At 40.4% G+C, this 22,531-nt stretch overlaps 1 protein-coding gene across 1 annotated transcript in view; it reads right to left on the bottom strand.

Annotated features, from left to right (window-relative positions):
- LOC103029681 (inactive phospholipase C-like protein 2) overlaps positions 1–22,531 on the bottom strand; it is a 156,194-nt gene that overhangs the window by 27,455 nt on the left and 106,208 nt on the right. The window contains exon 5 of the mRNA XM_049467554.1: positions 4,737–4,812. Coding sequence (XP_049323511.1) covers positions 4,737–4,812 — 76 coding nt within the window. The remainder of the gene's footprint in view (positions 1–4,736; positions 4,813–22,531) is intronic.

The following is a 22,531-nucleotide window of genomic DNA, read 5'->3' as shown; positions in this document are numbered from 1 at the left end:
TTTATTCTACAGGTCTGTCAGTAATCAGGCCTGGTTGTGGTTAGTAGTGAAGTTGAACTCAACTTTCCAAAAAGTGTGATTAATCACAGTTAATTTATGGGGTGAACACTTTTTTCCACACAGAGCTTGATTGGTTTGTATGGCATTTTTTCCTTAATAAATGAAATCATCATTTAAAAAGGGCTTTTTATATTTACTCAGGTTAAATTGATCAGATAAAGATTGTCTGATAATTAAATAAATTAAATAAATACAAAAATAAATACTTTTTTTTTAATTCAGTCTCTACTATAAAATATTCAGTAGCTTTTTTAAAAAAAAATCAAGGGCAAGTAGTAAAGGGTTAAGAAGTGTCTATTAAATTCTGGAGAGAAAAAAAACGTAATTAAACAGAGTGAAAGAGATGTACGTTTATCAGATGGAGCTGATGACATTTAGAGCCTGGGCTTCAGCTGTATTATGTTACAAATTCCATCCTCTAATCTAAGAAATCCAATCTAACAAACAGAGGAGGAGAAAAGGGGACAGTTTTTATTAACTACATCTATCACAGCATTGATCTGGACGGGGAGGCGCTGTAGTGTTTGGGCTTGCGTGAGGGAGGGGATAATTGTTCATTGAGTGAGCAGTAAATAGACTGTGACAGCTTCCAAGATCCATCAGCCGAGATCAATGAGAACCTCCCGCTGCCTGTACCGTATTGATCAGCTGCCAATCACTGTAACCTGGCAACAAGAGCGAATGGGTGATAATCAGCTGGGCTACTGACAAGGTTAAAGAAATAGTTTTACTACTAATGTAATTTATATTGTTCTCAATGAGTTATGGCATGCAAGCTGTCCAGAGATGACAATTGGCCTGTAGCTTGCTGCTAACCACGGCTAGCACTGCTGGAGCAACATTAGCATTAACCGCTAACCGCGCTAACTCTTTTGATGTTCAGAGGGAAGTATATCGGACTGTATCCTGCGTGTTTGCCGTGTTAAAACAAGCTTCATGGGACGAACTGCTAGCTAATATCCCCCTACCTTCCTCAGTTCCTCAGTGTAGCACTGTCTGGCGGCATTAGCCGCTAACCGCTAGTGGTTAGCCGCTAATGCTAATGCTCCATCGTTAGTGCTGGAGAAATTTGGGAATCTACACTTACTGTAAATAAACAGTGCTTACTGTAAATAAACAGTGCTTACTGTAAATAAAAAGTGCTTTACTCACCCATATAAACAGTTTTCAGAAGAGAAATATGTGTAGATTAATATCCAGCACTCGTTTGCCTTTAAAAGAAAGTCGTCTTTTTATTACAGTTTTGTTTACTTAGCTTAGCTTTATTTAAATTAGTTAGCTAATAGCCGAACAAGAAAGCTGCTTTTGAAGGTAATGACTACCTAGGCAGCCGCCTTCAGATTGGAGCACAGAGTTTCAAGGGGCTCTGAGTGTTCCAGTGGTCTAAAGCACTGCCACTATGATCAGGAGATTGCCAGTTCGGATCCTGTTCATGCAGCTTGCCATCAGCTGTCGGAGACCTGAGAGAACACAATTGGTCTTGTTCTCTCTGGGTGGGTAAAGCAGATGGAGCTCTTTCCCCTCATCACTCCAAAGGGTGATGTCGATCAGCACAAGGCATCTGTGAGATGATGTATCAGAACCGAGTCGCTGCATTTTCCTTCCTTTCTCTTTCTCTCAGTGTTTCTCCCTCTTTCTCTCATTGTTTGTCTCTCTTTCTCTCAGTGTTTCTCTCTCTTTATCTTAGTGTTTCTCTCTTTTTCTCTCAATGTTTCTCTCTCTTTCTCTGTTTCACTTTCTCACAGTGTTTCTCTTTCTTTCTCCCAGCGTTTCTCTCTCTTTCTCCCAGCGTTTCGCTTTCTCACAGTGTCTCTCTTTCTTTCTCTTAGTGTTTCTCTCTCTTTCTCTCATTGTTTGTCTCTCTTTCTCTCAGTATTTCTCTTTCTCTTAGTGTTTCTCTCTCTTTCTCTGTGTTTCTCTCTCTTTCTCTCAGTGTTTCTCTCTCTTTCTCTCAGTGTTTCTCTCTCTTTCTCTCAGTGTTTCTTTCTCTTTCTCTCAGTGTTCCTCTCTCTTTCTCTCAGTGTTTCTCTCTCTTTCTCTTAGTGTTTCTCTCTCTTTCTCTTAGTGTTTCTCTGTTTTCCTCTCAGTGTTTCACTCTCTTTTTCTCAGTGTCTCTCTCTCTCTCTCTCTCTCTCTCAGTGTTTCTCTCTTTCTCTCAGTGTTCCTCTCTCTTTCTCTCAGTGTTTATCTCTCTTTCTCTTAGTGTTTCTCTCTCCTTCTCTCAGTGTTTCTCTTTGTCTTAGTGTTTTCTCTCTTTCTCTTAGTGTTCATCTCTCTTTCTCTCAGTGTTCATCTCTCTCTCTCTCTCAGTGTTTCTCTCTCTTTCTCTCAGTGTTTCTCTCTCTTTCTCTCAGTGTTCCTCTCTCTTTCTCTCAGTGTTTTTCTCTCTTTCTCTCAGTGTTCCTCTCTCTTTCTCTCAGTGTTCTCAGTGTTTCTCTCGCTCTTTCTCTTTGTGTTTCTCTCTCTTTCTCTCAGTGTTTCTCTCTCTTTCTCTCAGTGTTCCTCTCTCTTTCTCTCAATGTTTCTCTCTTTTCCTCTCAGTGTTTCTCTCTTTTCCTCTCAGTGTTTCCTTCTCTTTCTCACAGTCGGAGGAGGCCTTTGCCCTCATAATGTTGGGGCACCACTAGTCATAGGTTGTAAATTGGGGAGAAAGTGGGGAAAAAAGAAATAATAAAAAAAAAAAATTAAAGACATTGTTCACTTATTAACACTCAAAATCAACAAAATCAACAATACAATGTCACCATCCTGGGGATGAAGATCATAACTCACGACAAAGCTAACTGAGATCTCCGGGAGCATCTCGTTACACAGGGATTAGTATTTGCACCATATCTGAGTTTAAAGTAAGTTCTGCGGGAGAGTAGCACGCCCGCAGCGTGTTTCCACTTTAGAGTCGAGATGCAACCGGTAAATCTGTCGAGGCAGCGTGCCACCAATGGAAATTTACTGTAGGCTATTGTTATTAGTGGCACTAGAGAGAGCAGCTTGGCAGCAGCTGAAATGCAGGCTTGTCTCTGCTCCATCATAGAGAGCTTTAGGAGGACAGTAAAGAAAAAAAAAGCAGCTGAAGACCGGGGCCGTGAAAGAAGCGGGGAAACAAGAACGCATTCAAAAGGCCATAAACAGGCTTTAAAACACCACAGGGCACTTATAAACACGCCACCTCGCTTTACATTCGCTCCCTTTCATCTGCGGCCCAACGCCACCGACGCTTCCGATCGCGGCTCGCAGCTGTTCGGCTCATCACAGGTTTACCACGCTTTTACACGGCTCCCCTGAGCAGTCGATGTTTACCCCCCTCACAACCTCTTTAATTAGAGAACAGAGGAGCCGATTCCATTCAACAACGCCGTTTGAAAGCGGGACATCACACAGGTGAGGAGAAAAGCTCAGGAGCGCAGAAGAAAGCGGTGTGCTGGCGTAATGAAGTTTATTCTCTCAGTGTTACAGTGTGAGAGCTCTCCTCCAGTGTTTTATGTGTGAAACTGCTCATTTCTGCATGTTGTTTTCAGCGGGAGCTGAGATCGAATCGATTGTTAAAGAGTTCTGGGAAAATTTGCATCATGAAACACAGTGTCTCTCTCTCAGTGTTTCTCTCATTTATTCTGTTTCTCTCTCCCTCTCTCAGTGTTTCACTTTCTCTCTGTCTCACTGTCTCTCAGTGTTTCTCACTGTTTCTCTCAGCGTATCTCTCTTTCTCTGTTTCTCTCAGTGTTTTTCTCTTTCTCTCTGTTTCTCACTTTTTCTCACTACCTCAGTATTTCTCTCTCTTTCTCTCAGTGTTTTTCTCTCTTTCTCTCAGTGTTCCTCTCTTTCTCTCAGTGTTCCTCTCTTTCTCTCAGTGTTCCTCTCTTTCTCTCTTTGTTTCTCTCTCTACCTCAGTGTCTCTCTTTCTCTCTCTTGTTTCTTTCTCTTTCTCAGTGTTTCTCTCTCTCTTTCCTTTTCTCTCTCTCTCAGCGTTTCTCTCTCTGTCTCACTTTCTCTCTGTTTCTCTTTCTTTCTCTCAGTGTTTCTCGCTGTTTCTCTCACTACCTCAGTGTCTCTCTCTCTCTGTTTCCCTCTCTCTTTCTCATTGTCTCTTGTTCTCTTTTTCTTTGTTTTTCTGTTTATCTTTCTAATTATTCTAATATCTCCCTCTGACTCTCAGTGTTTCTCTCTCTCTCTGTTTCTCTCTCTTTCTCTCTGTGGTTTCTTTCTTTCTCTCTTTCTCTGTTTTTCTCTCTCTCTTTCCTTCAGTGTTTCTCTCTTTTTCTCGCTCTACCTCTTTCTTTCTCTCTTTTTCTCTCTGTGGTTTCTTTCTCTCTTTCTCAGTTTTTTCTATCGTTCTCTGTTTTTCTTTCAGTAATTCTCTGTTTTTCACTCTCAGTGTTTCTCTTTCTCCCTTACTATGTCTCTCTCTCCTTCAATCTCTCTCATTTGCACTAGAGCTACAGTAAGCTTTAATTTATTTTATGGTGTGTTTTTATTTTATTTTATTGCAAAAATTACTCTCAATCCGATGTTAAAATTATTTGATCTGTTTGAACTTGTTTTGTCTGGGTTTTAATAAAGAATGTTAAAAGTCAAAAGTCTATCTCTCTCTATCTGTGTGAACTCTTACTCTCTCCCACTTTCTCTCTACTTTTCTCTCAGTCTCTCTCTCTCTCAGTGTTTCTCCTGCTGTCTCTGCTCACCTGCTTTCTGCACCTGGAGTATCCTCTCGTAGACGCCCTCTGAAGTCTCCAGCAGCGTCTTACTGGTCTGGATCATCTGAGGGCAGAAAGAGAGGAAAAATCAGAGGAACAGCAGGACAGTGAGTCTCTGTGCTACATTCATAATAAACAATGAGGCTGATTTATTAAAAGAGCACAGCACTGAAAAATTAGCACAGAATTTACACAAATTACCAATGGACTAGCCAAAATAAAAAGGCTCTTGTCTCAAACCATGTCAGACTGTCCAACTTATCATAAACAGACTTGATAATGTGGTTCTTAACCCTGCATGAGCAAATCTGATGGATAAAATCCACGTTTTAGGACCACTATTATCACTATTACTATTATTACTTTTATACATAAGGCACATTAGATTAAGTGTATTAAGCGTCACTAGTAAGGATCCCTAAATCGAAGTGAGCAACAGTGTAATCATGCGTCCCTTTCAATGTCCAATGGGGAAGCGCCTAAGTAAGCTTAATTGTAACTTTAAAAAAAAAACACGGCAATGCAAGTCAGTGCAGTCAGACTGATGTAATAGAACTAGTGTTTAGTGCTCTCCTCCGAGCGTGTTGAGCTGTCCAATACTGCAGTATTGTGTAAGAAGCAGTTTAAAAAGAACATTACTGTGATATAGAAATTTACTATACTAAGAAAGGAAATTTAATTAACATTTTCTAAATACTCTTAATGTTGGACAGGTGCTAAGTGCTAATAACAGCCATTCAGTTTCTCTCTCCTTCTCTTTGTTTCTCTCTTTTTCTCAGTGTTTCTTTCTCAGTGTTTCTCTTTCTTTCTCAGTGTTTCTCTCTGTCTCTCTCTCTCTCACACTTTTTCTCTCTCCTTCTCTCAGTGTTTTTCTCTCTTTCTTTCAGTGTTTCTCTCTCTTTCTCAGTGTTTCTCTCTTGGTGTTTCTCTCTCCGTGTTTCTCTCTTGGTGTTTCTCACTCTTTCTCTCAGTGTTTCTCTCTCAGTGTTTCTCTCTCAGTGTTTCTCTCTCAGTGTTTCTCCCTCAGTGTTTCTCTCTCAGTGTTTCTCTCTTGGTGTTTCTCACTCTTTCTCTCAGTGTTTCTCTCTTGGTGTTTCTCTCTCGGTGTTTCTCTCTCCGTGTTTCTCACACTTTCTCTCAGTGTTTCTCTCTCAGTGTTTCTCTCTCAGTGTTTCTCTCTCAGTGTTTCTCTCTCAGTGTTTCTCTCTCAGTGTTTCTCTCTTGGTGTTTCTCACTCTTTCTCTCAGTGTTTCTCTCTCAGTGTTTCTCTCTCAGTGTTTCTCTCTCAGTGTTTCTCTCTCAGTGTTTCTCCCTCAGTGTTTCTCTTTCTGTGTTTCTCTCTTGGTGTTTCTCACTCTTTCTCTCTTGGTGTTTCTCTCTTTTTCTCAGAGTTTCTCTCTGTGTTTTCTCTCCCTCTCTCTCTCCCTTCCTACTATGGAAGGAAATTAAATGACCATTTTTTAATACTCTTAATGTTGTAGAAGCCACATTCAGTGTGCTATTATGGTAAATGTTCCTAGCATCTTAGAGTGGTGGTCCATTGTCACTCAACACAGCGTTGAGTTTTTCTAGCGAGAGCCATCGTAACGAGAGAGAAAGAGAAAGAGAAAAAGAGAGCGAGAGCAGGCACAAGTTGCACAACGAATATGTTCCTTTGTTTAAAGGGTGCCCACGCCCTGCTAATGACCCGAGCGCCGCTGCACATTCAATACCGGGAAGCCGTTCAGCCTGACACGCTCTATAACTAACTCAGACACGGCACATCTCTGCTCGGGGGGGCCTCGCGTCCTCAGCTGCCCTCCAACTGCAATATGCAGAGAACAGTTCCAAAACCTACCCACTTCCTGCTGATACAGTGTGACCCAAAAAAACAGTGATGCCAAACAGGCTGGATGTGATTTGTGAAGACATTGTTCTTTAAAACAACAGAAAAAAAAACTGCAGAACACAAGAAAAGAAATAAACTAAATGCTAAACATGATTTAGTAGAAACAGACTTACAACCCAAGACAGGACTCAACCCAAATGGTGTTCAATACTGTTTTATACACAATATATCGTGATTTAAAAAAATATATACCATTATTCTCCTACAACACTGTTATGGCAAATATACCCTAAAATATACAGATTTTATTTAAGGGGCAACATCATCCACCCCAACTTAACAGCCCCTCAAGTTGTTTTTATTTTTTTTAACTTTGCAACACCAGAGCAACCACCTGGGATATCATAGCAACCAGCAACCACTAACCAACATCATGGCAACACCACAGCAACTACATAGCGACAGCACAGCAGCCACCTGGGGCACCATAGCAACCACATAGCAATCAATCAGCAACTTCACAACAGTTACCTGAGATGCAACAGCAACCACTACGCAACCCCATATCAACCACCTGAGATACTATAGAAACTGCCATTCAGAATTTAACCACTAAGCAACATCAAAGCACAGCAACTAGCTTGCCATACCATGGACACTCTGACTGTAGTCTATTATTTACTGTGAAGCTTTATTATTTTTTTGTTGTAGTTGCAGTTTATATGCACGCAATACATATTTAGCAACCTACTACAACATTTCTTGCGATATTACATTATTTACCGTATTATTCGTTCTATAAAGCCCTATCTGGACAGGATTAGTTTCTCAGGGGGACGTCTGTGAAAAAAATGCACCCTTCTACTCAGTGATAAAAGTCCTGCATCCGGACTGCAATTGAAAAAACAACAGGAGGACCAGTGAGTTTTTTTTAGACTGTTTCGGTCACATGACATCGCGTTCAGTAGCTCCTCTATTTCCACTCGCTGTTATGTTTTTAACACGGATCTTCGTGGAAACACGCGCCCAAAGTGTAATTACAGTGCATGGCAGTGGACAAATAGCTATTTTATTAAACTAAGATGTGCGTCCGGACGGGAATAAAATTACCGGAGGACCACAAGGAGGAGTTCAGCGAAAAACAGTAGATAATTCAGCCTGTAATTTTCTCAGAGGTTGTCTGAGAAATACACAAACATGGTTGTTCTGGATGGGAATAAAATCACAGAGGACCCCTCCATAAATAAAAGAGAAAATTACCCCAGGACCCCCTGAGAAAATTAAAATTAAAATTTCCCAAAAATCCTCAGTGCGCATTATGATCTGGTTGTCCTTATGTAAATTTATTAAACATTCAGCGTTTGTTTGAAAGAAAATGAAAGATTTTTTTTTTTAAGAATTACAGTTTTGTATAGATAGAATAATAATAATAATAATAATAATAAGAAGAAGAATAAGAATATATAATACTGTTTGAAACTGTTATCCTTGCATGAAATAAAAGTTAACTTCTATTTTGTTTCAGCAGTACCTTTTTGAAATTAATAAAATACATTTTTTTTTCATATCACCTACAACACTGTTATGGCAAATATAACCTTAACATAAACAGATTTTATTTAAGGGCAACATTGTCCACCCTTACTCAACAAATTCGTAACACCTGAGCAACCACCTGGGATATCATAGCAACCAGCAAACCAATAAGCACTAAACATTCTGGCCACAGCCTGAAATATCATAGTAATCAACTGCCCCAATCAACAGCTCCCATATAGCATTTGCTTAGCAACACCACAGCAACTACATGGCGACAGCACAGCAGCCACATAGCAACCAATCAGCAATTCCACAGCAATCACCTGAGATACAAAAGCAACCACTTAAGAGACATCATATCAACCACCACTCAGAAACAACCACAAAGCAACATCATAGCATAGCAACTAGCTTGCCATACCATGGACACCACCAAGAACCCAGACGTAACCATAGCAACTGCCCTGCCTTTAACAGCAGCATCTCTTTGGCTAAATAGTAGGTTTTTTTATCTGTAAATATGCAATCTAATGAACTAAAACCCACCTCCTACAGGAGACAGCTGAAATATAAACATGCAGTCATGTCTTTCCATACATTTCCATGATGTGGTTAATTTTATCAGATTATTCCATAATATTCCAAATGGATTTCTTTATACAAGAGCAAATGTAAATGATGTGGTGACGCTTTCCTCAACTGTTCTGCGTAAGAGGAAGAGACCGACACCATGACATCATTTAGCAGAGGATGGAGCTGCCTTATCTTTCACCACCAGTGATGGCAACGTTTTTTTTAAAAAGTAGTCTGATTACCCCTTTAAAAAGTGATTTAGTTACTTTATGGATTATTTGATTTTAAAAGTAATTAAGTTTCTTTTTAAGTTACTTTTAAGTTACTGCTACCTTAACATACCTTAACATAACAGTTCTGCCAAAACTCACTTTATTGGAAGCTTTTCTCCACCTTTAGGACTCGTTCTGTAAGTGTACTGCTGCCACTACAAACATTTCTTCAGATTTGACGATGAAAATCTTTCTCTCTTTCGTCCATCCTTTCAATCTGTTCAGCCGGACACTAAAATATCTTTTTTTTCCCAAGGAAAATTACATAAAAATTAACGCACAGTAACTTTAATCTGATTACTGGGTTGGAAACAGTACCGCATTAGATTACTTGTTACTAGGGGTGGGCGATATGGCTCTAAAATAATATCACGATATTTCATGGTATTTTCACGATAACCATACAGCGGTCTAAAGCGCTGCCACTATGAGCAGGAGGTCGCAGGTTTGTACCCCCACTCATGCAGCTTTGCCATCAAGCTGCCGGCACTCAGAGGGAGCACAATTGGCCCTGCTCCCTCCGGGTGGGTAGATGGCGCTCTCTCCCCACATCACTCCTAGGGTGATGTCTGCAGCACGGGGCGTCTGTGAGCTGATGTATTGGAACCGAGTCGCTGTGCTTTCCTCCGAGCGTTACCGCTGTGATGCTACTCAGCAATGCTGCATCAGTATTAGTGTGACTGACTTCACATGTATCGGAGGAAACATGTGTTAGTCTTCACTCTCCTGGTGTGTTGGGGCATCACTAGTGATAGGGGGACTGCTAATGACTGGGTTGGGTAATTGGCCGTGTAAATTGGGGAGAAAATGGGAAAAACTAGTAATACTAGTAATGCACTCCAAATATCTCCATATATCCAGGATTAAAGTTATATAATTTGTAGATAGTAGATATTTATGGGAAATGAGAACAGTGTGAATTTTTCTTTTGCTAAAAACGGCAAAAAAGTTGTACTCTGATGCGATAATTAGGGTGGGTGATTTCGTTCAAGATATACTTTTTTTTTGCCGTTATTATCACGCACGATACGATATGACACACCCCTACTCATTACAGATTAGAGCAACGTGTTACTTAGTACTAACATTACTGTTCACCACTAAGGCTAAAACACACAACAATATCAATTAGGGAATCTAAGGAATATTTGGCAACCGAAAATATTTTACTGAAAAAATGCCAGTATTTGACCACTTCTAGCATATCTGTATTATGAACGGTGGCTATATGAATTCATGCACTGTTGGTGACTTCAGCCTTGTGACCGAACTGTTCGTCACTTTAAGCTCTTTGCTCACAGCAAAGCATATGACCATCCTAATTTAGACTTTCTATAACTGATTACTCAAAGACCACAGCTGAAAAAGTTCTTCAGTAATTCAGTAGTTCAGAATGTGAAACTTATTGTGTCAACTTCTGCTGGAAAATTAAATCCTCATCTCCATAAAAGTTGTCAGTAGCAGAGGGAAGCATGAAGTGCTGTAAGATTTTGTGGGAAAACAAAACTGCACTGACTTTAGACTTGATAATAAAACACAGTGGATCAACACCAGCAGATGACAGACATGACTCTCCAAACCATCACTGATTGGTGGAAACTTCACTCTAGACCTCTAGCAGTTTGGACTGTGTGTCTCTCCACTCTTCCTCCAGACTCTTGCTTCATTTGTAAATTTGAAACTAAACAAATTTTCACACACAGTGGATCAACACCAGCAGATGACATGTCTCTCCAAACCATCACTGATTTTTTAAATTTTACATTTCATTTGTAAATCAAGGGAGCAGAGTCTAGAGGAAGAGTGGAGAGACACACAGTCCAAACTGCTCGAGGTCTAGTGTGAAGTTTCCACCAATCAGTGATGATTTGGAGAGACATGTCTGTCATCTGCTGGTGTTGATCCACTGTGTTTTATTATCAAGTCTAAAATCTTACAGCACTTCATTCTTCCCTCTGCTGACAACTTTTATGGAGATGTGGATTTCATTTTCCAGCAGGATTTGGCACACTGACCACACTGCTAATAATACCAATTGGTCTTATATAATATTCTAATTTTCTGAGACACTGATTTTTGGATTTTCATTGGCTATAAGACGTAATCATCAACAATAAAATAAATAAACGCCTAAAACAGATCACTCTGTCAATATACAAGTTTCACATTTTGAACTGAATTACTGAAATAAAGTAACTTTTCAATGATATTAAATTTTTTTGAGATGCACTAGTACATGTCTACTCAATCACTGATAATCACTGGTTGAACATGACATGTTAAAAATGAGAATACATGATAAAAACAATTACGTAATATTTAATTACAAAAATGATGTGATATAGACAAATATCCTCCAATTAACTAAGGGTACCATATTTTTTGCACTATAAGGCACACCGGATTATAAGACAACCATCAATAGACGTGTATTTTCTTGTCTGTTTTCATACATAAGGCAAACCAGACGAAAAGGCACATTTTAAGCGACACTTGTTAGGAACATGGGTGTCGCCTTGTTTCCCTTCTAATTAAGCAGGTCTCGCTTAGCTCAGCTAAGCTAAGTAAACAAAACTGGTATTCTTAAAAAAAAAAAAAAAAAAAAAAAAATCCTTTCTAAGTCAAACAAGTGCTGGATAATGGCTAACCGTTAATGCTGCCAAAATGTTGACCGACAGCGCTACACTGAGGAACGCTGAGTGTTCTGGTAAGCCAGGGTGATATTAGCTAGACTAAAGTTCAATATACTTAACTCTGAGTGGCCAAATAGCTAGCACAGTTAGCGGGTAATGCTAAAGCTGCTTCAGCAGTGCTAGCCAGGGTTAGCAGCAGACTACAGGCCAATAATACTCACCTCTGAATGACCAAATAGCTAATCACTTAGCGGCTAATGCTAATACAGCTGGAGAAACTTCACTGAAACTCCTGTATAACTCTGCACTTCAGCAGAGTGACTTTACTGCTCCTTAATACCTGACTGGTAGAATTCATACAATAAGGAGCAAAAGATTATAAGGTGCACTGACAGGGAAATGAAAGTATTTTAAGTGCACCTAATAGTGCGTAAAATATGGTACCTGACTTCCATACCACTGGAAATCCCAAGAAGAGGGTATAAAAGCTATGAAACAAATCGTCGCTGTCTAATAATAAACACTTATCTACATAATTGTAACCCTTACACTGTGCCAAAATTTATTGCTGAACGGACCAAAAGAAACGCTTCAAAATGACCTGAATTAAACTCTTTTTACATTGACTTCCATTGAAAGTTTACAAGGTTTTTTCTCTCTCCTGTAAAGCTGCTGTTTTGGAGAGAAGATTTTTTCATTGGACAGCGACGAAATATGGTGGAAAAAAATATCCCTCAGATTTTTGTGAACAAATCTTATATTCGATGACCTTGCGATGCCATTTTCTTTAAATATGAGTCATTAGCTGCCCCCGTTTCCTGCAGTTACGCTCAACAGTATAGAAACGATGCATTAGCTAAATGTGGAGCAGAGCTTTAATTCCGCTCTGTTGGAGGATTCCTCTAAATATGTTTCAATTAGTGCCGAGGGCACAGGTCCTCCTGTTCTTCAGGTTACACTAATTGACTCGTACATTCCCTCAGTGACTCCTAAGAGCACAGCAAGGTCGCATATTAAAAGGCACACTGCCCTTCCCCCACCGAGAGAGAGAGAGAGAGAGAGAGAGAGAGAGAGAGAGATAGCGAGAGCAGCTGCTTTCGCCTCCCGCTGAGCGCCAGCCTCCTGCTTCTGATGGGCCGTGCCCAACATGTCTGACGGATCAATCACGCTACTGTGCCAAGTTTCTGGCAAAGCGAGGGCAGACAACAGCCACTCTCCTATCCAGCAATTACCCAGCCATGCGGCAGTGACTGCTCTTTATTTGGCACCTGTACAAAGCAAGAACGAGCTCCGAGTACCAACTGGCTGCGAGCCACGTGATAAAACTCCAGCGCTCAGAGCGTCAAATTCAGAGAATTAATGCAGCGCTGTGTACGGACTAAGCGATAAAACTCTATCCAATACTGACACACACTTTTAAAGGTTTTTAACCCCTTAAAATGCCTTGTATTTTCTTAGAAATCTCCTACAGAACACTTTGAAAAGCTGCCTGTTTTCTCTCTACTTCACTTAATAATTCAAGATCAGTAACAGGAATCAACCCGAATTCTAAGACTTAAACTAAAAACTAGACAAACATAATGAAACTAAAGGTTTGGAGGACATGAACTGTTTGATTATATATATATATATATATATATATATATATATATATATATATATATATATATATATATATATACATATACATACATGTATATATACATACATGTATATATATATATATATATATATATATATATATATATATATATATATATATATATATGTATACACATGTGTATGTATCATATGAAAACAGATGAGGTAGATGCAGTAGCTATTTTAAAAAAAAATATACAGGTATTTAAATTGAGTTATCAAAATACACTCAATTAACATTTTTTAAAGTGTCCGTTAAATAAAGTAAAGCAGCATCATGTCGCAAAACCACATTATGAAGCTTTTTTTTTGTGAAGATTACTTTATTATCACTTATATAAACCGAGTTTATGCAAAGTGACCACGCCAATACATTTCATCATAGCCTACTTTATATATTTGCATGAAGAATTGATGAAATTACTGTAGAAACGATAGGGACGATAGAAGGTAAGTACCACGATAGACACTTTTCTATCTGAACGCATGTGTTAAACTTCAGAACTTTCCTTCTGCAGGATTTCAGGACTTCGTGACTACACCCCCCCCCCCCCCCCTCTGTCGTACAGTAAATCTACAGTTTCAGATACGGGAGGTCTTGTTATGAAGTTGAGCTCAGCTCTGGCGGGTTGCCAGTTGCGCAGTAGTTGCACAGTGTGTGATGTGGTTCCCACAGTGGTTCTGCAGGGCAGGAGGAAGTGATGGGCGGGACAGTGCAAGTGGCCCTTAGTCACATTCCACAGCTGCAGCAGCAGTCTCTCCGGCTGACATGCCTGCTGTGATTAGACTCCTAATGACTGGAGAAATTACAGCTTTGGTGGCAGGCCCAGCAGTGGCTGTGTGCGGGGTGGGGGGTATTTATAGTGCGGGGCCACTTGGAGGAGGAGGAGGAGGAGGAGCTGGAGACATCAGCGAGGCCCTGCGGTTGGTAAACAGAAAAAAAGCCGGGCCTGGGCCTCGGGGGAACATCACGTGTATCAGCCCCGGCCGTCTGTGGAGGAAGGAGTGTTTAGTGAAGCGTTGAGCTAAATGTGCTGCTGCCCGAAGCTGACACTTTAATAACGGTATGACTGCGCTAGCCTGGCGGTCGCTTCACCAACAACACCTGTATCACTACAGCAGATACAGTGGCTTAAAAAAAATCATACCCCTTGAACTTTATCACGTTTTGTCACCTTACAAGCACAAACTTTGAGGGGTGTGACCACAAACTTAAATGTATTTTATTGAGTTTGCAACTGATAGACAAACATTTAGGGTAAATATAGAGTAAAGGGGGCTGCGTACTTTTGCACGTCGCACTTTTCAGATTTTTACTTAATAACATTTTTTTTTTATCATTTTCGTTCCACTTCACACTTGATAAAGTGGAAAAAGTGGAGAAGTTCAAGGGGTATGAATACTTTTCCACATTTTGTCACCTTTGCCACCACAAACTTAAATGTATTTCAATGAGATTTTGGATGCTATCTTATTGTAAGACAACAGAGCCCCACCCGCTAGATCAGTTGCAGAACACACCATTTTTGTTGACAACCTCAATACACAGAGACAGTACACAGCAGGACTAGCCTGAGCAGACTTCTTCTGAAGGAGGGATCTGTACCTATTCTCTGTGTCAAGTCAGCAGATGAGAGAGATGTAAGAACTTTCAAATAATTACCTAAAGTTTTGTGCTTCTATCGCAGTTAAGCACAAACTAGCTTGTTAGTGTTTTGCCATTTAGCACAAGCTAATGCTAACGTGTGGAAAAGTGCTTAACGTAATCAAGGGGTGTGGCCAGCAACAGCTTATTTGCATAAAAGTGACAGAGCCCTTAAACGGCTCATTCTGAAAGAGACTGATAATAATAAACGGAGCCCCTGAAGGGACATGGTGTATTTATTTATTTATTCATTTACATAAAAAGTAGTAAGCACAAGATAGTAAGTGGTGAGCATCAGATAATGGTAGCTAGCAAGCTATAGTTTAAACTGGCGTATGTTCCACAGTAAAATAAAGTTAGCTAGCTAGGTTAGCTAGGAATGCGAGCTAGATTAGCTAGGAATATTTTAGCTAGGTAGCCAAAGGTAGCTTTAAGCCCAGAGCTAACGCTAGCCAGCTAACTCTTATTAGCTTTTGGGCACACACACACACACACACACGCACCAAGCCTACTATATATTGTACAGAGAGCAATGCAAGTCTTAAAGCTAAGCTAACTGAGCTAGCATTCGGTTAGCTAGCTAGATCTTTGCAAAAGCAGCCTACATTACATTACAACTAAAATACATACAGCTAAATAAATATCATTTTGATAACTGGATGGAGGATTGCAGAGCATGTGCACAGCACAACTTAGCAGTCGGTAAAGTCAGGTACAAACAAGTGAATATACTATCTGGTGCTCACCACTTACTATCTGGTGATCACCACTTTTTACGTAAAAAAAAAAAATACACCACATCCCTTCAGGGGCTCCGTAAAAATATGCTCCCTTCAAACTCTTTTTCAATATCAGTTTTTTAATTCTATTGCTGTCAGCCTCTCCAGAACTGCATGTTTTAGTTTAACGCACTCTAAAGGAATGTGTTTACACCTCAATTTCTGAGCTACACCGCAATATTTCTGCCAATGACAGGATAATAAACATTACTGATGGATTTTTAAGGCTTATTGTCAATAGCAGACAGCAGCAGCATTTGGCTGGAAATGCTGATTGGAAGTGCTTCTCCATCTACCTTATCTGGCTAATCCACGAGCAGCTCCGGGACCACTAAGCCTTATTGCATATGCAAGAAAAATGCAAAACAATATCTATCCTCTGGCTCCTCACCAGGGTTTTAACTTCGCAATCTGTGATCATGCATTATTCAAATAACTGAAGACCACATACATGTATTATTCTCACCTGTGGATTCTGATTTATCCCTCGTTTGTGTTCGACACTATACGCTGAATATTCCTCACGCCCCCCCCCCCCCCCCCCCCCCCAACACCCCACCCCTTCCAGGCAGGCTTGTTTTTCCACTGTTTTTTTTATGTTGTATGCTGCAATTGATGCTTTAATATTGGCTAATGTCGACCCCGTAGCCGAGCACGCTGCGAGCGACCTATGTGTCTGAAGAAGAGCCGATCATAAATGCAATACGTAATTGACATTCAAAGTTATGCTAATGGTATTCACAGTCCATGGCTCTCCGAAGTCTGCTTTCAGCTCCACACTAAGTGCCACCATATCTCAGTAATGTCTTTTTACGTTTTTTTTTTTTTTTTTTTGTGTAAACTGCACAACGGAAAAATGGCTGAAAATAAAAAAAATTCTGCTTTCAATGGAAATTTCCAACGTCTCAAAGCATTTTTAGCTCGTGTGTGTCCTCAAACACATACTAGAGACGGGACCAATCCGAAACAATATCGGTATCGAGGCCGATTTAAAAAAAAAGTTATACAATTTTTTTCAAATTTTTCCCCATTTTCTCCCCAATTTACACGGCCAATTACCCAACCCACTCATTAGGACTCCCCATATCACTAGTAATGCCCCAACACACCAGGAGGGCGATTGATCCAGCATTGCTGAGCAGCCAGCGCGCTCGGAGGAAAGCGCAGCAACTCGGTTCTGATACATCAGCTCACAGACGCCCTGTGCTGCAGACATCACCCTAGGAGTGATGTGGGGAGAGAGCGCCATCTACCCACCCGGAGGGAGCAGGGCCAATTGTGCTCCCTCTGAGCGCCGGCAGCTTGATGGCAAAGCTGCATGAGCAGGGGTTCGAACCTGCGACCTCCTGCTCATAGTGGCAGTGTTTTTAGACCGCTGGACCACTCGGCGCCTTCAGGGCCAATATTGACGTAATTTAACAAATCGGATACAGAGTGACCGCGGCCGATACTCTTACCGATCCATATTCCAGTCTGCAGCTTGAGCTGGACAATAAATGCGGCATAAAATTAACAAGAAGCGTTGATCATTGATCCGGATTCCAGTTCCACAGTTTACCCTGAACCCCCAGCAGCTTTAGTCTGCGGCTGACTAAGGTAAACTTTAGCTATTTGTCTACAAAAAAAGTCAATTATCTGGACAGTTTTCACTTTGCAATAGAACGGCTACATGTTATATACTAAGTACGGTTGTTATGATCAGATCCCAAGAGCGATTACTGTTTTTATCAAGGGTTTAAACAAACCAGAATCCGATTTAACCAGAAAACAAACAGTGCTGGTGTGAAAACAGCCTAAGCAGCAACAGCAGAAGGCTCATACTTTACATTAACCCTACTGAGGTAGATTTATGACTGGAATAACACTGCTAAAGTGGATGCATGATTAAAATAGCACTGCTGAGGTACAGTAAATGTATTTTGTAATTGCTTTTAACAGGTTGAGCACTGAAGCTCAGGCAACCTTGTCCTCACCAGCACAATCTAACAGCTCCTGCTGGGGGATCCCCAAGCACTCCAAGGCCAGCTGAGTGATATAATCCTCCCAGCAGGCTCTAGACCCTCCCCTGTGTCTCCTCCCAGTTGGTTGTTCCTGATACATCTTCAATGTAAGGCTATGAGAAGGTATCCTTACCCAATGCCTGAACTAGGGATGCACTGATCTGATATTAGGGTTGGATATTGGTCCCGATATTGACAAAATGAGCTAGATCTACTGGTGAAGAACTTTAAAGAAAAGCCATTTTGGACGCTTGTTCGTATCGGCAATCTAATTTTTCTGGTCTGTACCCGCAATTCATGACCAAACATTAACTGCAGAGCGGTCTAAAAGACCTCTGATGGTGTCTTGTAATATCTTCCTACAATATATTACATAACTATTATAATCATAATCATTATTCTAATTTTTTTTTTAGCTTAGTCTAAACTAGGACGCGGGACATGCAATGTCACTTAAGGCAATTTAGTCAAACATGTCATGTTGCAATGTTTTGATTCTTGACACAAGAAGTAGATACACAGCGCTGTCTCTGTGTCTGTGTGAGTGACAGGCTGCTGCTGCCTGAGAAGCATGAGGGGGAGGGAAAGCGCGAGGGGAGGGGCTGGAGTAAACAAGAGGTAACCGTCGCATGGCCTCCATCCACATGGTTGGGCACGTGCTTGTAAACGCACGTGTTGAAAGCTTTGAAACTCAGTTTAACACAGTTTTGCACAGATATTTCCAGTTACAGCTGAATTCACGCTTTTAATCCCAGAAAAATGCTCTTATTTACCTTTTAAAAAGCCATTTAAATGCCTCATTAAAGGGCCGATTACTGTTGTTTAGCTGTTTTCCTCGGGTTTTAAGTTGAGCTCGGAGCTGACTCAGCTCTTGATCTGTCCAGAAACGAGACATTGTGCAAGTGGGGGCGAGGCTGGTGACGTCATGGGCCCTGCATTGTTTAATATTGCGATTATATATATAGGTGAAAAAAAAGAACATTTGCAATGTAATTTTTTTCCAATATCGTGCAGCCCTAGTTTAATCTGAGATTGTGGTGATGATATAGTGATAACCGAAGCCTGGGTGTCTCTTTCCTCCCCAGAACATTCTACCAGCTCTTGCTCCAAGGCCAGCTGAGAGATACAATTCCTCACATTTCTTTACCATTTCTTTACATCATCTGGTAAATCGTAAATGGAAAGCTTTTCTTTACGGCTCAGTTGTCTCTTCACTCCTGCAGCTCTTTCAGTTCATGGCAGGGAATCCCACAGTTACTCAGACTGAGTTCTGAGGAATTTGAGTTCTGAGGAATTACTCAGACTGAATGGTTTCCAAGCAGAACACTGCCAAAGGCAATTTGCTGTAAAAGAAAACGGACCAGGTGACCTTTGTGCACTGATTTAAGGTCCAGTTTTAATGCTTGTATGTTTAAATCCATTTGAGATGTCTTTGACTGTGGACAGGAAGAGTTAGCATGGTTGGGAAGCACAGTGGCTTAGTGGTTATAACGTTTGCCTTCCAGCGCTGGGGTCCTGGGTTCAAGTCCCTATCTGGGTGGAGTTTCCATGTTCTCCTTGTGCCTGCGTGGGTTTCCTTCAGGGACTCTGGTTTCCTTCCACAGTCCCACAGAGATATGGAAATCAAATTAATTGGATACTCTAAAGGAGTTTTACACCAGAACTATTTAGACTCTGGTCGGTTTGTACCCTTAGTGCGGTTCAAATGAGCAGGTGTGAAAACAGTACTCACACAAACTCTGGAGCATTTTGCTTGTGGTGAGAACATGATCCTGTCTTGATCCGACCCAACTATTAAATATACTTCTTTTATTTGAGCTAAACTGCTGATTAAGCACAGTTTAATCTGATATATTAGCCAGATGACACTAGTTACTACAGCTATGAACAAACCTTGTCTGAGATACAAAACTCTTACTATATTTTAAAATCCTCCAAAATCGTCAGTGCGCCTTCTAATCTGGTGCTCCTTATGTATGAATCCTACCGGTCAGGTATTAAGGAGCAGTAAAGCCACTTCACTGAAGTACAGAGTTATACAGGAGTTTCAGTTTAGTTCTGCAGCGCCGAGACTGGAGCAGTATTAGCATTAGCCGCTAACCGCGCCATGCGCTGCTGAATGTTGAAGAAGGAAAACCTGGCAACTCCCCTGTTCCTTACTAGTGTTGCTTAATGCGCCTTATAATCCTGTGCACATTATAGTGCAAAAAAATACGGTTCTATGTGTAAACCTTTGGTGTAGGTCCCATTAAAAACACTGTATTTAAAAGCACAGCAGCAAATTCACAGCTTTCTGTGTTAAATCAGCTTCACACTGCACAGATAAACGCACTGAAACACAGAATCTTCTCACTATATTTACTTTCTTGCTTCTGCGCCAGACATCTCTGACCAATCAGAGGAAACTATGTGCTTGTGTGGTTTATTGGTGCGTATTTTGGTGAGTTTAGGTTTATGCCTGTGTGAAAACAAACCAAACTCATCAACTGATCTGGACCATAGAAACCAACTATTTTACAGTTGCTGGGTCAACTTCTCAGTGCCCGCTGCAGTCCTCCACATGGACAGTGGTTTCCGGTTGAGAGTAGGCTGTCTGCGATTGGCTGCTGCTTTTCAGCAGTACATGTTGAGTGTTAGTTATTGTGTATAGAATGTAATTGTAAGCATCCTTAGGTGCCTAGAAAGGCAAAACAGCCCTATATAAGTGCAATTTTAAGTAAGTGAGGTCACAAAGCCATTAAAAGGAATGTTTAATTATCAAACTTTAGAGCTTAATTAATCTTCTGCCTATCTAACGACTGCAGGTCTGGTTAAGATATCCTCAATGAGCACCATCCATTTAAATCTGTACTTCCTCAGGCTGATAACAATTAAGTAGCATTGATTGTTAACATACTGGATGACAATAAACAACCAGCCTGTTTTATGCAAATGAAATCATTATAAATGGTTTCCATAATCTTGCAAATACAGGCCAAGCAAAGTTCTGCTCTAATTATTTCAGATTTCGCAACAGTAATAAACAACAGGTTGCAGAACCGGGAACATTTTAACACGGGCGATCAATAGCGCCGTGTCCCACATGTTACATCATATATATTTAATCAATTGCGTAACCATCGATCCCATTATTTCACTGTGCAGGGCGGCCCTTTCCGTGTTCCCATTATCGGACTGCGCTCGCGTTCGATCATTGCCTGCATGAATCTCCTCTCATCATGCAGTTAGCAGTGAAATGCTGCTGTTTTAAGATCTTTAATCAGGTTTTGAAGATTATTAATACTGTTGACTGAAAGCATGTTCTCTGTAATTTACCAAAAAATGACTTTTGTGTGCATTATAACATTAAATTGATGGGTTTCTGAACTTGTCTTTATTTCCTCTCTTTCTCTATCGCTTTCTGTCTTTTCTCTCTATTTATCTCCATATATATATACATATATATATATATATATGTATATATATGTATATATATATATTTTCCCTTTTGTAGCTGTTCTGCTCTCTTTTTTGTTGTTTCTTAATGTTTGTCTTTTTTTGTTTTTGCTGTTTTGCTTTTTTTTCTATTTTTTTTGTTTCCTTTTTCCCTTTTTCTCTGTTATTTTGCTTATATTACTATCTCTCTAATACAGCTCTGGAAAAAAATAAGTGAGCTGTTTGGGGACAAATTGTGATCGTTTTTTTTTTCATTTTATTTACTACTAGTTTAGAAGTTTAATAGGTAATAAAAAGACAGCAAACATGATAAGTGATGCTAAACTCTTTATTAAAGTTAGTTAGCTAGTGTTACTATACTAGTCCTGTACAGCTTAGCTTGTTTAGCTGGAAACAGACAGTTTATTAGCTTACTAAGTAGTAAACAGATACCTGTCATTTTAGTGTGGGAGGTTTCATGGCTAAATTGGATCAGCCTGGTGGTCAATCTTCATTAATTGCACATTATTGCACCAGTAAGAGCAGAGTGTGAAGGTTCAATTAGCAGGGTAAGAGCACAGTTCTGCTCTAAATATTGCAATGCACACAACATTATGGGTGACATACCAGAGTTCAAAAGAGGACAAATTGTTGGTGCACGTCTTGCTGGAGCATCTGTGACCAAGACAGCAAGTCTTTGTGATGCATCAAGAGCCACGGTATCCAGGGTAATGTCAGCATACCACCAAGAAGGACCAACCACATCCAACAGGATTAACTGTGGACGCTGTAAGAGGAAGCTGTCTGAAAGGGATGTTCGGGTGCTAACTTGTAGATTGTATCCAAAAAACATAAAACTACGGCTGATCAAATCACGGCAGAATTCAATGTGCACCTCAACTCTCCTGTTTCCACCAGAACTGTCCGTCACCACAATAAATTATTGTGCTCTAAAACCAGGTGTTTCAGTTTTATTGTCCAACCCCTGTAAATCAAAGTTCAATCTTTTTATTACAAACGGTTTCTTCTATCTACAAGACATCTATTAAAAAAAAAACAGTTAAGTAGGCCTATCAGATTTGATTAATTAAATCATCATATTTCCATCCTTCCCTTCCTCTCTCTAAAGTCCCTGAACACACTGTTGCTAGTCAACTTCTAAAGCCCTTAGAAACCAGCCATCTATTCAAGCCTTTCCTGTCCAGATTCCACGCCTCCCTCAGCACTGAAACGGCTTTAATTATGGTCACTAATGATCTGCTGGTTTCTGTGGATGCTTGTGCCCTTAGCATCCTTTCACTGTTAGACATAAGAGCAGTTTTTAACATGGTGAGTCATTCCATGCTATTGATGGCTCCACCTTGGCTATACTTCCTCTACTTCTGTTGTTACTCAAGGGGTTACACAAGGGTCAGTTCTTGGCCCTCTCTGTTTCATTGTGTGCATTGTGTACTTCTCC

This window comes from Astyanax mexicanus, chromosome 1 (genome assembly GCF_023375975.1).
Source record: "Astyanax mexicanus isolate ESR-SI-001 chromosome 1, AstMex3_surface, whole genome shotgun sequence".
Classification (NCBI taxonomy): Eukaryota; Metazoa; Chordata; class Actinopteri; order Characiformes; family Acestrorhamphidae; genus Astyanax; species Astyanax mexicanus.
The sequence above is the reverse complement of the archived record's forward strand: the minus strand, read 5'-3'. Positions and strand labels throughout refer to the sequence as shown.